At 38.6% G+C, this 17,342-nt stretch overlaps 1 protein-coding gene across 5 annotated transcripts in view; it reads left to right on the top strand.

Moving 5' to 3' along the window:
- Nucleotides 1–1,002: 1,002 nt before the first annotated feature.
- csnk1g1 (casein kinase 1, gamma 1) overlaps nucleotides 1,003–17,342 on the top strand; it is a 40,952-nt gene continuing 24,612 nt past the window's right edge. For 4 of the 5 annotated variants that reach the window (XM_034881188.1, XM_034881178.1, XM_034881174.1 and 1 more), the window contains exons 1-4: nucleotides 1,003–1,273; nucleotides 8,455–8,886; nucleotides 9,588–9,628; nucleotides 11,953–12,022. In XM_034881188.1, coding sequence (XP_034737079.1) covers nucleotides 8,700–8,886; nucleotides 9,588–9,628; nucleotides 11,953–12,022 — 298 coding nt within the window. In that variant the 5' untranslated portion in view covers nucleotides 1,003–1,273; nucleotides 8,455–8,699. Of the gene's footprint in view, nucleotides 1,274–1,461; nucleotides 1,748–8,454; nucleotides 8,887–9,587; nucleotides 9,629–11,952; nucleotides 12,023–17,342 lie in introns of those variants that run through there. The other variant, XM_034881166.1, reaches the window with a different exon arrangement.

The following is a 17,342-nucleotide window of genomic DNA, read 5'->3' as shown; positions in this document are numbered from 1 at the left end:
CTATAAAGACTTTGCCCTATTATGGGAAAATGTTGTATTTTGTTTTTATAAAACTCAAAGTAAAGAAAAGATGTTTTTTATTATAAATGTATTAATCCTTTTGGCCAAATTTCATATTCACAAATGTAAATTCAGTTCTAAAAAAACTAATTGTATTCTTTTTTTCCATGATGTTGTGTATTATATTAATCTGATTTCGGGCTCCCATAACAAAAAGTCAGCTAAAACTGTCCGCATATGGTCCTCCTTATCTCTCTAATGGCCTTTAAGCTTCCCCTGGCAAATTGTATTACTATGTTTGTTGTGTTTGTATCTTTTACTTTTGTATGTTGTTGGTGTTCTGTTTTGTATTTTTTGCTATAAAGATGGCATTAAAAAAAAAGGGACGGGATGAGAAGGAGGGAGGGGCGAACTAGCCTTGTTTTGTTTGACAATACTTTGAACGTCAACAAGAAGTAACGTTACCCAACATCGCTTAAAGCACCTTAAAGAGCTTTAAGAGAACAGTCAATCAATTAATGGAGAAAAAAATCAGCAGGTTAATCCATAATAAAAATAAGAATTAGTTACAGCCCAATACAAAATAGTAGTTAGCTCTACTTCCACCTGCTACAACCTGCTTTAACATTAAGCATGAGAAATAATAGTCTATGATATATTGTATTAATAATTAAACACTCACAGGGTAATTTTCTGCATTGAGTACTTTTACTTTTAATACTTTAATACATTTAGTACTTGAATATATTTTCCTGATTATACTTTTACTTAAATAACAATTCCAATGCAGGCCTTTTGCTTGTAACAGAGCATTTTAAACAGTGTGGTATTAGTAGGAAACGGTTAGTAAAAGATCTGCATACTTCCTCTACTACACTCAAGCAAGGTACCTTAAAATAAATGTATTTGAAGTGTACTCTCTCCACCACTAAGTCTGGTTTAAGCTACTTTGAATAGTTAGACATAATGTCTAAATTAGCCATAGTCAGTAAAAGAAAAATTAGCCTGTATCAGTACTGACCCGGAAAGTGTGCGTTGTGAAGCGGGCGGTGCCGTCTTTGTACATCCGGTGGGTTCGAACCTTTCACAAGCAGCGAAGAAGGAGCTAGCTGGTAACCAACGAGACTCCGCTGTTAGCGTGAACCATCACTCACAACAAGTAACACCAATAAGCGTTAACGTGACATTAAGCTCCGCTCGGGCAGTCGTGTACATTTTGGCTGGACAAAATACACAAGCCGTATCCTGAACGTCTGGATTAATCACAGCGAAGGTAAGACTGTTTGTGAGTTTGCGATGAGCTAGCAAAGCAACATTTGATAGTAGCTAAGCTTTTGGTTGTTAGCCAGCTCATATTTCCGTTGCTAACGGAGCTAATTTCCTTGTTGCGCTCGGTCCAGCTGTCAGCTAGCCACCAGCTAAGGCGTTAACGACAAACAACGAGTCGGGTTGCTTATGTGGCCCGATACCATGATTAATAAGAACATGTCTGTGAAACGATTGTTAGCTGAATACATTTTAAACCAGAGCAGTCACTATGGCTAAGTCATGTTTGGCTAACGTTAGCTTCTTGGCTGGTCAGTCAGGTTTGCTTTTGGTAAGCAGGAAAGCTAACTTGGCTAACGGCTAGTTAATCGATGTGACCATCACTAATGTTAGGCTTTGTCCAGGAAACGGCGGCGTACAATTCGCTTCCTTGTTTTGATTTTATCAGAGGGCCCTCTTACACAGGATCGGTCATCTTTAGGTTAGACTCAGCTGCCTCTACAGAACACTTCCTCACGTACAAAGTGTTACAGCCGTAGGTTACAGCTGCTTCTCAGTGCAAGGTAACGGATGCAAAGACAGGATGGCACAACACATGAAATGCATTTAACTAAGGCCCCTCACCCTGGTCCCAGTGGGCAGAGTTGTATTGAAGCTAACTGGTGCAAGTTATTCTGATTGTGTCAGGTGTAACGATACTTGTCAGGTTCAATTGTAGTTGCCTCCCAATGTGCAAATGATCTTTGCTCATGGTCAAATAGACATACTGTTAGATACGGTAGTCGCAATGCAAATGTTGATTCCTCAACTGCAAAGATGGCTTATTATTGAATCAATAGAGTATTCAGTTACCCTTCATCTATTTAAGTAATCGGTTAGGGTAATTTCTCACTAAATAGCACAGGGCTTTAAGAGAGTGGTGCAAACCACTTTTGAAGTTATTTTATTAAAATATGTTACTTGCTGGACATTTGCCCAAACGTGGTCTATGTGGATTCATAATAAATAACTGTTTCATTTCCTTTCCACTTGAGAAAGGCTTGGATGAAACAGTTTGTGTTCTGTTCATGAACTTCACTAAAGGCAAGCCTGGACAAACTCACTGTTTACAGACCTCAACTTAGGAAAATCTACATTCAAGTAAGACTTTTTGTGTGTTGTGTTTAAATACATTTGCATTTCATTCATATAAAATTAGAATGTTTTCTTATCATTATTTGCAGATTTTGATGGTAGTTATTGACGTGACCAAGATGTGTTCACTGGCTCTGTCATCATCTGTTCAGTTAATTACTACAGAATGTAGACTACCTTAGTAAAGTTCAAGTAAGCTATAAGTTGTCTTTACAAAATTGAAGCAATATATGAAGCTATATATTTCTGCCGATAATGCAGTATTTGGATTTTTTTTATGTTTTTTTTTTTTAAGTCTGGAAAAATTAGATTATTGTCATGGATGTGTGTGCACACAACTGCCGTGTGTATATATATTAATGCGGTGTCTCAATGAATTGATGGAGAAGGAAAACTGGATAATCTAAACTCCCACCAGTTATAGTTTATAAGAGCTGGCTTTAAGGAGAGAGAGGCAGCTGTTGGCTGGCATTGCCACAGTAGGAGTCTGCATCATTGGCAGGCCCCCCTCTCGTGCTGATCTTTCCACTGAAGGTTAATCACTCCACTCAGAGCCTTTATGTATCTGTAAAAATTAAAAGATGTCAACAAATGATTCTTTTTTTAATAGATGCTAACAAGCTACATGCATCTCAGTTTCTCAAGATATTTTGACACGCAGAATTTGTGGACTGTAATCAAGGTTTTGGGAGTCTTAAATACATTTTCAATTTCAATTAAAGGGATGTACCAGTGAATAGTGCTGGATTTGCAAACCAGCTATTAACCAATTACATCAACTGTCCTAAACTCCTGCGATGTTTACTTTTTGATTACCGGCCTTTTGCCACTTTTTGTCAGTCTGCCTTGCTTCTTTGTCTTTGTGCCAGGGATTAAACAGTAATGTGTATTCTTTGATGCTTTCTCCGCATTTCACTTGGATATTATAACAGCATTTTGAAAATAATACTGTCATAACATCTACTTCCTGCTTCATCATTTATAGTAGGACTAGAACTATATAAAAAGGAAAATGTTTTCAACTTAAAGAATATTAGTGATGTGACACAGATGTGAGATCAGCAGAACGTCTTGATTGAAGTCGCAACAATTCTGAGTGCAATGGTCAGTAATATGACACATTTCTTGTTCATGGAGAATGAGTTTAATCTACCTCAAGGTAGAGATGGGCAGTTGTATAGAACAGAATGACAGCGTGTGATTGTTTAAAATGTACAATAGTATTATTTTTTACGGATGGTTTCTGCCCAGTTAGACGTTTCGAGGTTAGCTCTCCGCATTTAAATTATGAGTGCAAATTTTCAGGAGGCAAAAGTAATGAAAATGTAATGCGCCGGTATACATTTTAAGAATGTAAACTATTTCTTGCATTTAATGTTTAATAGGTTATTTAAGCAAAGCACAAAATGATGTTTTTATTCTTTGAGGACTCATACAGGCCAAACCAGAGTCGAATGAAAAGCCTTTTTATAGTGCTGCACCAAGGTGAATATTGTGGCCGATAACAGATATTGATATTTCTTCTATGGCCACTACCGATATTTACCGATGTCGATATCTCTGTATAGAAAAAACATTTTTATGATAATCAAATACAAACAATTTTACAAAATGCCTTTTTTCACCTTTTGTGATTTAATTTCAGAAGTGATTGATATTGGGCACCTTTACCTGTGTGCAAAATATGACCGTAACTGAGTACTGTAACTGCCTACTTTATGGTTAGCCCTAACCCTTGGCCTTCCTGGCATTGAAAGCAGACGGATGTTGTGCTTAATGAACAGGAGCATTTCTGCTCTCTCTGTACCGAACCTATTCCTCTTTTCACGGACAACATTTAAAGCGGGTAGAAGAGACGTTCACTATCCACGGTTGTACATGGAGCTGACAGAAACAAACGAACCAAATCGGCGTTAGCAAAATGGAGCTACTGAAGCGCGAGACTACAGCTAGCAGTATGTAACACTATTTTACTGTAAAAGACACTAACGTAATTAGGTCCGTTCCATATATTTACAAAGTTACTAATATGATCAGAAACACTACAGTGCTCAATTATCTATTTTGAGAGGGGAATAAACTAAAATTTTTGCTGAAAAAAAAAAATGGACCAAACGGGCCAATTTCATATCAACGACCGATATGACGTGCCCCACTACCTTTTTATGCAAATGAGCACTATACCAGACATCATGTAGTGCCATCATAAATCTATACCACCATTAAACAGGCAGCTACATTTACCACCAGTCTAATCTGGTCCAGCAAAAACCCAACTAAGTTTCTACTTAAAAACTATGGTATGACATTCAAACTACAGAACAACAACTGAACACTACTTAACAACTACTGAACATGCTCATCAGCCCAAGTTTTCACTTTACAGTCTCAGCTGGAGAAGTAAGGATGAGAATCAAGAATCCGTTCTCCTTTAAGACTGTTTGAGGTGTTTGATTCCTGGTAGTTATGCAGCTCTGACAATATCAGTTCCTTTTAACAGGGCATGCATATTGATTACATCAGGACGTTGTAATTTGAGACTGTGTGTGTGGGTGTGTGGGGGTGTGTGGGGGTGTGTGGGTGTGGTGTTTTTTGAGACGTCAGTTTTATTTATATAGCCTAAAATCACAAATTTGACTCCTCTGGCTTTAAATATAAATGTTGGAGACATTTTTACCAAAGTGGACGAGGGCAAAAGTGCTATATTTGCAAAACAAATTTTAAAGGATAATTCCAGCCGTTTTTTTATGTTAATCTTAATAAATATGCAGGTGCTTTCGATTGAAAAAAAAAAAACGACCTGAATGGGTGCGTGCAACACTGAGCAACTGCAGCTACGTTTAGGAGCTTCCACTGAGCTAAAATGGCAGTTAACGGGGCAAGTTTTAGAGTGCCTTTGTGACTCTTAACAGACACACAGTGCACTTAATATGTCTGTACAACATGAACAGGGCCCTTACGTAACATCAAGATGCCTTTTCAACACAGACTGTGTTTTAATTCACCTACCCTGTCTGGATCTTGCTGGTGGGTAGCTTGCCTGGTTAGCTGCTAGCTGTTAGCTGCTATTGATAATTGTGGTCAGCCAGGCTTTTGTGAAAATCATAAAACAGCAGTTCCGTGTTTATTTGTGGCTAATCCATTTTGTGTGTGATTGATCTGGTGTTGGTGAGTAGGAGGATTGGCAGTGTCGATCTGTGTGGTAGATTCCTTAGCCGGGCAGGCAGGCTTTGTCCCCGCTTCACGCAGCCGACAACAATCCCCCGAGCGGCCGGTGGTGTGGTGGGTGTCCTCCATGCCTTCGCGGCAACAAATTGTAGTTTCTTAACCCCTCAAAAATAGGTAATTGAAGACTGTAGCAGTTATGACCATATCAGTAACTATGGAATTACATGGAATTACCTATTTATGAGGAGGAAATAAACTACAATTTGTCGCTGCAAATCAGATTTTTTTTGTCTTCTCTTTCTGCGACACAATTACCGTTACCTTACTTTTTATAGGATGCCAAAAGGTGTGTATTCTCAAAAATATCCTTATTTATCAGGAGACACGGTGCCTCCACAGGGATAAAGGCCGGGGATTCCCCATGTTACATTAAAACTCAAGAAGCCATTTGTAGAGACCACAGAACAGTCCAGTGGATTGCTTGTTGTTTACTTTATTAATTGGGCGGTCAGCTGATGGGAATTTACACATAGTCACTCATGACATTTATTTTGTAAATCCCTTTTACACACATGAGGTAAACAAAACTACCGGGACACCTTCTAAAATAATGCCACACACAACACCACCACCACTTAGTATGTCTGAATGAAAAATGAACACATAACACATCCACTGTGTGTATCAGTACCGGATGAAAAGGATACACAAGTACTTAAATAATACCTAGGGGCCCATTACCGCATGTAGTGCGATACGCCTTTAAAAAGTTTCGGATGTTTTGCTGCCTTTCATGAAGTGTTGTTTTGCTGCCTTCTGTAGTATGAATTAAGTCCTTGTCCTACTTTGTTCCCTCATAATCCTCAGGCATGTCTGAACATGTTTGAAATACAATGTGGATGTGGGAATATTCCTAGTAATACAGATGACAAATACATAAACAGGCAAGGAAACCATACATTCAGTTTTGTACAATTTGTTACAATGTGATATTCTCATAATCTGAATTTAACGTAAAAACACTTGCTGGCATATAATTTGCTCCAAACAAACATGACTAAAACTGGCCTTCAGTCATCCTTTTGTGTTGCATTATCTTTAACAATAGACTCATGTCTCAAATCAAAAGATGTTGATATACTGTAGAATTTAGCATAATTATTGTGGATATCAACATTTTGAAACATTTGATCAGACTTAATTTACACCAGAAAGCACATGAGTCGAAAACACAAATGACCATTAATGACCTGTTAGAATCAATTGTGCCTCTCTTCCTTAAAACCACACTTAACATAGTGAGGATTCAACATATTACAAATTTATTGAATCATCAGTGCAACCTTCTTAGATTATTATTATTATTGTAGTAATAACTTTGCACGCTGTGTTTACCATATGAGGTCTGGTGAACAGCAGCATCCACGGAATAATGAGTGTGTGTTTATTATCCTGCGCCCACCACGGAGTTTGTATGTGAGGATGATCTTCAATCAGGGGAAACACCTAACCCAGTTTATCCAAACACTGGTTCACGCTGGATTGGACTGGCCTACAAATGGTATTTGCACAATGGAAACTGTAACAGCTCGTTTGTCGTTGCTGCGGACCTGTTTTTATAGCCATGTTGTTCTGTTCCTGGTTTTATGTAATAGCAACAGTGCACAGTTGCCCTTTAGAGCAAACTAGCTGTCTTTGATGCTGAGATGTGTGCGGGCAATACTGAGCATGAGTCATCCGAAAGCCCACACACACATACTTTTCAGCAGCAGCCTTTCCATGCTTGGGAATTACACCATTGTCATGAATTCATTAGTAGCTGTTTTAAATTGCTTTATTTATTTATTTTTTCATGCATGTTTGGGTGGCTCATTAAAGGAACTGGTAATCTAAGAAAAGAGGCCTGCAGTTAATAAAACCTATGTCTCATTACTAAGTGATTTGTTTTTAGTCTTACACTAAACTGATTTTACGCAATTGTTTTTCTGAGTACTTCATGAAATGTAGTGTCTATCAAGTTAAGCCACAGTGTCCTTGCAAGCAGATGTAGCTTCATGTAATTGTTGACATAATATTCCCTGCTGTCGTCTACCAGGCTACAGCTGTGGGTAGTGGAGAGTCTTACATGCATTCATGATCTCTAACTATGACTTGCGGTTTGTGTTGATGTTACAACTGTTTACTGGTGCTTTCTGGGACTCGATGGTTATCTCTTTAGCAGCTCTGTTACAGTAAGCCAGTCCTGTCCCCATTTAGCAAAGTTTACTTGTAAACATTGAGCGCTCATATGACTATTGACCTTCAAACATGAGCAAAACTTGTATTGTTATGAAGTTAAATATAGGAAAAAAAATTACTGCTCAGGTTTTTCATTTATTTTCTTTTTTGACAGGATATTGAGAGTAGTGGAACTTTAAATGGCAAAATATCTACCTTACTCTTCCCATTTCCCACAACCAAGACACTGGACCATTATTAAATGAACTAAATTCAATTCCAATTTCTGGTTTATTTTACTTTTATTGTGTTGCATTTCTTTAATCTTGAGGTAGGGAGGCATGTTTTGCAGGACATTTTAATGGGCTAAATGTCTTCAATGTGGAACTACTTTAAATGGTATTTGTAATGCCAGTGTTTTCACTTTGCCAGTGTTTGGAATGGTAGTTTAAATGTTCATTTGACTGTCAGCTTTCTTTTGCTAAGAAGAAGCTCACTGGAAAAGACCAGTCTGCAAGCCTACTGGTAATGTGTTCTTAAACACAATTTAGTTTGCAGGAGTTGACCAGATAAACATTGGAGACAACACCTTAGAACCACAAAACCCCATTCGATGTGCTGCTCTCTGTGGAAAGTTAATGGCTTTGTCGTATCTTGTGTTTGCTACAGGTCCTTCACCTTCTCCTTCCTGTGACAGATGTTGAGGCCGGAGGTCAGTCTGTTCAACAGCTGTTAGAGGTGACGGGGTGAGGACGGGAAAGGAGTGTCGGTTAGCTGTACCGGGTTTTGTCTCATGAGAGTAACTGTGCCATCCAGGCACTGCCAGTGACCAGGGCTGTGGCTGTGGTGGGCCCGGCCCAGGAGGCTTTTTCCTACATCTTTTCAGGCCCTTGTTGACCTGTGCTGCTCACACCATGGATCAACAGAGAGATAAATATGGCGAGCGGCCTGCCAGGAGCACTAAAGTTGCCCAGGGAAGCCGCAGCGGCCACTCGTCCCGACCATCTGGCTCCTCCAGCTCATCTGGGGTTCTCATGGTGGGACCAAACTTTCGTGTGGGCAAAAAGATCGGCTGTGGAAACTTTGGTGAATTGAAGCTTGGTAAGTTCACTCTAAATCTTGTGTTAAATGGTTCAAGACATAATAACTGACGAGTGAATGTGGACGTTTTTATAGCAGTTCTTAATGTGTGTAACTACAGTCAGTTGCCGGTTTTTAAGGTTTCCTTAACAAAAACTAGTGCAGTCTTATATACCATAGTAACACATTGTTCAGGTTTTTATTTAAACTGTTTTAGAGGGGTGTTGATTCAACTTTATGCTCATTTGAAGGTTGTAGTTTGTGGTAATTTTGTATTGCATTATACCAAGAAGTTTTTTAAAGTTTTGTCCACCCCATTAAATCAGGGTATCTCTCAGTATAATTCAATACAATTCCGCAGCAGGACTGTAAATTGTAGCCGCCAAAATAACCATAACTTAAACCAAAACCTGTTAAAAAATAAAAAATACAAACAGAACATTATAACTTCCATGACAATAACATTTTTAGGGCTGTTTTATTAGACTGCATTCTCTTTTGTTAGGTGTATCTAACCTTGTAACATTATAAAAAAGATTTATACTTAAATATATAGATCTTTTTTTGTTCTAGACCTTTTTATACATGGACCTTGCTAAATTTGCAAGAAATTTAAATATCAAATCTCCACTCAATCAGTACAGAGGTGAACCTGTTGTAATACCTTAAACGGTGTACATTCTTTTTAAGCCATCTAAGCTGTCTTTCCTGTTTTGTTTCAGGTAAAAATCTCTACACCAACGAGTATGTAGCTATTAAACTGGTAAGTGCACACTTTCTTTCTCAGCTTGATTACCCACCTCTGCTGATGTAAAAATCCTTTGCAGAACAATAGATAAAATACAGTTACACAGATGCACAATGAAGAAATCTGTATACTTGATTTTAGTGATGCATGAAAATGTTACTAACATTATTGAAAGTGGTTATATGTAACTTTCAGTTTGTGTTGATTCCAGCGACCCCTTCTGAAAAAAGCGTAAAGGTCTTTTCTTTACTCACTGTATTATCGAGGTAACGTTACCGGCCTCGTATTGTTGCAATGAGTGTTTTGCTCAGACAGAGATTTATTGATTTACAATAAGAGAATATTTTACAGATGCATCGTTGCGTTACAAGTGTTGCATGCGGTAACTTAACCTCTTTTGGATGTAGTGTGAGCTAAACAGGGTAACGTTGCAAAGCATTAAGAGTTTGTTGTAGCAACCAATGTCAAAATAATAGCTTTGATTTATTTAGCGCATTTCATGAAACCCACGGACACTTTACACAAGTACAGGGAAGCAAGAGACAAGAAAACAGTAGGCAAACACGAACTGAAAGGAATAACATGTTGGCGCTAAATAGAAGGGGGACGCCATTTAATGTCAGCTACTGACGTCAAACCACATTCAATCTAAAGTTATTTTATGAATTAAATAGACATATTACATACCTGAGGGCCTATTCAGGGTTGGTTTTGAATCATTAACAGTTAAGCGTGGGTCTCGAGACCCATTTCTATAAGGACCCGGTTCCAAATTTCTCAAAACCTGAAAGTCAACAAAGATAAAGACTTGGATTGTGAAGCAGCCTCAGTGATGGCATAAAATAAAAATAACAACCCCCTTCCCCATTTACTGTCCTGTAATTGTCTGCATCTGTTGAAAGCCCAACCACGTGGGACTCGGGTTTGGCCCGCCATATTTTACTTTCCCTTTTAGCGTTTAGTTATTTTTTTGTTTATTTCCTTTTTTTCTGTGATGGCTCTGCCCCAGTATTAGCCATAACTTCTAAAATAAAAATTTAAATACATTTATGCCTATATAAAGAACTCTCCTGCTGCATTTTACCTGCTATAACACAGGCTCTTGTTTTGCCAAAATCGGTGACGCATCACAATGTGTGCTCTGTAACGTCGTCGACCTGCTGTAAATCATTCTGTGACTTTGCTTGAAAAATCGGACCCGGGCAAAGGAATTTATAAATAATAGTTTTTCATTGTCACTTTTGCTGTTACAGGTAATTTATAATCATCAGATAGAATATTACATAGTTTCAAATTTAAAAAAACTTACATATAGTTACTTTAATGACTTAGTGCCATGTTCAGACAGGGAAGCTGTTTAAGCTTTAATTAGACACAAATTGCAAGTTTTTCATTGCCATTTGCCGTTGATTACAAGATATGACTGTCAGGTAATGCTCGGGTGACACAGGGGGGGTTTTGTCACACTCCACTGTTTTGGCCTTAGTGAGAAATCTCAACGAAGATGCTTGGGGATGTGTGTCTTTCCAGTGGTTGCGGAAGTGGAAATCATGACTCTTGACTCATGCTTTTATTATTGCTCACTAGAGAGTGGTAAATACATTAGCTACAATAGTATTACGTTTACTAAGCCAAAAAATATTTTAGTTGCTTACTCCACTGGATGGTGTGCGGACGCTGATGTAGTGCTTTCATACAATTATATTTAATTTTAATAAATGTGTGTTGAGAACCAAAACATCAGTAAACTGAGATGAAACAAAAGGACTTTAGTGTATCTTTAGTTTATACCCAGGTCAGTTTTATCAGGAAATGAAATGGGAAGTGTAGGTGGAGTGTAACTTTGGGGAAAGACTTAAGTTTCAGAAGTACCCGGAACAAAATCTTCAAAATGGAGAGACTGATGGTAACATTTAATGGTGACTGTGATAATGGCGTAATTTGCTGTCTTTGCTAACAATGGTTTTGGAGGAGAAGAACAATTTGAGCTGACAGGACATCATTTAGGCTACACGTTTAAACCTTTGTAAGAAGGAAGAGTTGCTGTTGGCTGTTTGTGCATAACTGACACCCAAACCCACCTGGCTGACGTTTGTGCTGCTAGTGCCAGTTAGTTTGGCAGACCTGGTTTTACACGATGGGAGGGTTTTCCTGGGTCATCCCAAATTCTGTTATCACATTCATTGGATAGAGAAAAGAAATTTTTCTTACTGATGAATTACTGACTTATCTGTACAATTCTGTTTTTAGGTGTGTGTTTTTTCTTTTTACGGTTTTATTTTAGTTTGTGAGGTTCTTGTCATTAACCTACTACTGGTTTGGATGTGTCCACTGTGTAGGAACCAGTGAAGTCGAGGGCACCGCAGTTGCATTTAGAGTACCGGTTCTACAAAACACTGGGAACTACAGGTAAGGTCAAAGATGTTGTTTGCAACACCTAAGGGTAGTTTTTTGTGTGACTGCATAACAATGATGTGTGACTGTTTTGGAAGATCAGTCCAGAAGATTGCATCATTTCCACAACAAGTGATAACTCCACTCAGGTTACGTATTGATATTAAGCGGGATTACCTTCTTGTTTTAATCTCCGGGATTTTGTGTATATGGGTTCGTCAATGCCTATGTGCGTAAGAGAGTGTGTTGAGCGGTGACCTTGCTTGACAATTGACTTGCCAGGGGTGAAATTCAATAGGAAATGTGTTGACACAAAGCTTCTTATACACCTACAACACAGATGCAGCAGCTGATGTTTGTTTTTCTGATCCACTGAAAATACTTCCTTGTTGTTATCTAGGCAGAATATGCACCATATTATGTTCGGTTTCTCTCTCTGTCTATATATCTATACATATTTAGGTCAATGCCTTATCATTGTATAATTTATTTTATTGTCTATTTACGTTGATTTGGGCTACAAACTTAAATCTTTTGAATGTTAGTGGTTAATGACGTTTGATACAATACATGGCAGCACGCCCGAAAGTCAGTTGTAAAATCAATGTGTTCCCATCGGGTCAGTGTTCCAGGAGCTATAGTTAAGCAGCAATTCGGTTTGACATTACGAACGACCCCTTTCACATTACACAGTCGTTTGACCCATTTCATTAAACAAATATTGATTATATTCACAGTAAGGAAATGTGAGGTTTGACCTCTTCAGTATGAAGCAGGCTTATACGTTGTCGCTGTGCTGCCTGTAGAAGAGGAATTCAATTTATTTAAATAGCCTTTTGTTGTTTTAATAAAGCATCCGCAAATGGATGACCTAAGGCACTGTCACTGTATAAAGCTATTTCATGTGCTTAAAGGTTAGTGCTAATACTTTATACATGTCACAAGAAGATCTTTAATTATTTTTTATATATTTAATATGCATGCCATATAACTTAGCAAATGTCAGATAACCAAGAACTTCATGGTCATTTCTGCCAACATGACTGCTGGTTTAGTGCAATAATATTGTCCAATCTAGCACACTTTTATTAGTTCTGATGTTTGCATTCAGCCAAGCCCAAAGGACTCCACTGTTGAATGTAGTTTTTCCTGATACCTTACCTGTGATGTTATATCCTGCAATTCACTGTTTTATTTTTTTCACATTTTAAATGATTCACAATGGCCAACGGTGACAGCTTCTGATGGTGTTGAATAGCGATTACAACACTAACACTGACATCACTTTATTTATTTTCTGAAATTGTGCCCTTTACACTTAGTTAATGTTACCAACCTCGTATTGTTGCAACGAATGTTTTGCTCAGGCAAAGATTTATTGATTTACAATAAGAGAATATTTTACAGATGCATTGTTGCATTACAAGTGTTGCATGCGGTAACTTAACCTATTTTGGATGTAGTGTGAGCTAAACCGGTTAATGTTGTCACTGTGTCACGAGCCAAAGCATTAAGAATGTGTAGCAACCAACGACATAATAATAACTGATTTATGTAGCCTATTTCATGAAACCCACGGACACTTTACACAAGTACAGGGGGGCAAGAGACAAGAAAATAGTAGGCACACATGGACTGAAAGGAATAAAACGCCAAGTCGGCGCTATGGTGATGGTTTATCCTGCAATTCACTGTTTATTTTTTTCACATTTTATATGATCCATAATGGCTTGTGGTGACAGCTTCCGATGGTGTTGAGTAGGGATTACAACACTAACACTGACATAACGCATAACTTTATTTTTTTTCGGAAATTGTGCCCTTTACACTTAACTATTTTAAGTTGAGTATCATTGCTTCTTGACCTCTCTGCCCTCAACTCTGCTTCCCTGAAAAATTATCAGTTTGTCATAAAAGATTAGTCAGGGTCTGCTGACGCATTGTGGTCACAGCAACCAGTGACAAGAATCTTATGAGGATTAAATGACTACAACAGAAATAAATTAAGGGCAAACTTTTTTTTAAGTCCTTGGTACCAGAGGAAATGGTTAGCAACAATAGAAACAATGGAACAATTTCGTTTAACAGAATGGTTTAGAAATCATTCGGTGGTTTACTTTAGCACATTTTGTTAGTTTTTATAATAGAGTTCTGTAAAATATTGGTTTTATACGGGTTGCCTAGATTCACAGAGCTCCCACCTGGCATTTCATAATTAACTGTGCAGCAGATGTCACGCACCGAGCTCACTTGATCATGCAGCAGGATCGATCGTTGCAAACTGTGTTGACATAAACAGTGTTCTTTCGCCCTAATAATGATACAAATAATATAAAAAATATTGTTTCCCGGGATTCCCAGGAAATGGGTCATGTTTTCCCGAGATCTGATTCATCTAGTGCACACTCTGCTGGGTGAACTAGAGCTCACCCCACAAAGATTCTTTTCTTTAGTCTGTAGAATAGGATTTGTAGGCCAGGACATCTCTGCAGCACCACACCACTTCATTTAGAATCTTTGACACATTTTTTGTCTTTAACAAATATTGCACCCCCCCTGCGATTTGAATATTGCACTAGTCCGTATTTCAATAAAGTGGTGATTAATTGCGCAGCCCTTATAAGAGATTTGTTTGATCATGTTGCTTGTGAATTTATTAATTAAGATGTGCCTTACAAACCGTTAAACCACTCTGTAACAGTGTAGGGATGGCATCAGTCATAGTTTGACATGGAAAATAAAGCCAGGTTTTTGTGATGTATGGTCTTGAGGTGCTCTTGGAGCTCTACATGCACATATGAACACCAGACTGGGAATATGATTGCTATTGTTTTGCATAGGCAAGGGCTGGGCAAAAGGCCAACTGTGCGGAAAGTCATTAAATATTTAGAGAGTGGTCTGCCTTTCTTAGTACTAACCTGCCTCTGTCCTCTCCTCCAGATGGGATAACGTGACCTCATTTCTTCTTGGCTGTGTTGGGCCACATTCCTCTCAGCCAATGGGGTTGTCACAGTGTCTGTGTGACAGTGTCTCAATAAATTAATGTGGTTTACTCAGATGCTCAATTAGGTGTTGTATCTGGTGCATAACCAACTGTCACTGAATATTAATGAGGATGTTTCAATTAGGAACTAAGCATCTTCTTCCAGATACTATATGATAATATTTATCAGCGCAGTCAATAACTGTTTTGTTGCCGCTTTGGTTTTAACAAGACAGCAGGCATTATTTTTCTGAGGACAAAATGTTTTTTTTTTTTTGAAGATCAAGAGGGGGAGGGGGACCCACAATTGAGCTGTTAAAGGCATTTGCAGTCAGACCTCGTCATGAAACACTACACCAGCTCTGTGACCATTTCGATCCAAAGTAAACATTTCCCACCGTGACACAACTTACTAGATTTTACAAACGCGTAAAAGAAGACTTATCCTGAATGTCTGTTCCCACTAATGCGAGCACATGGACCATTGTTAGGAATAGAACTTTTCGCTCTGACAATGTTTAACTTTGAGTGAAAATTAGGGCATGAGAAAATAGAGCGCTGCGTTCTAGTAGACTTTTTGACACATTGATTATTCTGCAGAGCTGCTTCAGTTTGCCTGTCTCCTTATTCTACGTATCCACTTTCATCACACAATTTTTGCACACACTTGACATAAACTTACAATGCAAAAATCCACCAATCTCTATACTGCTTATGATGTCGTGGCGGGCTGGAGCCCTGGTGAATGGTGGGGTACACCCTTGACAGGTGACTGGTCTATTCCTAGACTAACATGCCTATAAACATTGTGTATATATTTATTAAGAAAAACATATTCACACCTACAGTTTCATTTATAGTCACGAATTCACCTAACCTGCATTCCTTTGGACTGTGGGAGGAAACCCACACAAGCCCGAGGATTCAAAAAGGTTAGAAAACGTGAAAAATTGTGTAAACAATAATATATATAAATATATAACAAAAAAATCAGACAATTTTAGAAATATCCACAATGTATTCAACAACACCAGTACAAACGATGTACATATGATGATGAACACACGTATGTAAACAGTCAACACAAGATGCCACTCTAAGTGTAGAATGTGTTTGACGTGTTCCAGGAGAAAAACCTAAATAGCCAACAGACTAAAGAAGACAGACTTAAAAGGTGTTATGAACTTTTGTTTGAGTAAAGTGGCAAAGTTTGTTTTATTCAATTGGCTCACACAATTGTGTAGACATCCCAGTATTAACCCCCCAGTGTATTTACTAACCAGCATCGGGTCGCCGGTGAAAGCCCGCCTGTAGTATTCTCTGTCCTGCGGTTGTCTCCGTTATGCTGCTGGCCCTACTTATCAATTAGGGCTGTAATCAACCAAAGAAAATCTTGGTCGACCAAAGTCATGAAATTTCGACTGAAAATCGACTGGGGGGGGGGTGCGGAGGGGCTGAAAAAACGTTACATTAATTAACTGTACTGTCCCGCAGTACTTGTCCTTGTAGGCTATTTGCAGTATATAAAATCGTTTTTGACCTAATTATTTTGCACTGAAATGACACTCGTCTGTCGGCTCTAACAGCGCTGCATCAGCGCCCCGTGCATGTCCTCCTATGGAGGATGTGTGGTGTGCTGGCGCTGTATATTAACAATTTCCTAAAACCTCAGCCCTCCACAACAGCAACGGGACTCATATCCTGAGCAATAAAGTCGACAATTCCTTCCGTGATATTATTTTAGAGTTTGGATGGTAGAGGCTTAACATCCAGCGGAGTCTGGGGGGAGGGGGGGGGGGGGGGTCTGGGGTACGCTACCGTAGTTGCGGGTGGGTGCGCCGGTAGTTATTAAACTATTATTTGACTATGAAATATACCAATTCTGAAATTGTTATATAGCCTGCTCAAAACAGACAGGGCAACCTAACGCAGAAAAGTTAGCTTACCGTTTTTAGGTGATACGCCATGTTTGTAGTCGAGCTGCGATATGCAATTTGTTGCTTGCAAACTTTGCATTCAACTTTTTTCCGTTATCTATTTTTGGAAAATGCTGCCACACTGACGATGTCTTTGACATGGTTGAGGCTGACTGACTATAAATTAAACACTCACTATTAAATAAATATTCATCAAACTACTAAAACAAGGCTTTCTAGTTCTTTCGTCAATCTGTCCCCAGTGGGTCGGGCTAATCCAAAAAAAGTGAAAACAAGGGGGGTGTTCTGAAGACAGACTGTTACCTGTGCAACAAGGATGCTCTGAAAACACCCCCATTAGCAATTAGTGCTTTCCACCCATAGACCATAACGTATGCTTCCATTGGATATAATAACACGGCAAAAAATCAACCCA

This window comes from Etheostoma cragini, chromosome 1, assembly GCF_013103735.1.
Source record: "Etheostoma cragini isolate CJK2018 chromosome 1, CSU_Ecrag_1.0, whole genome shotgun sequence".
NCBI lineage: Eukaryota > Metazoa > Chordata > Actinopteri > Perciformes > Percidae > Etheostoma > Etheostoma cragini.
Note: the sequence above shows the minus strand (reverse complement) of the source record. Positions and strands in the feature narration are given on the sequence as shown.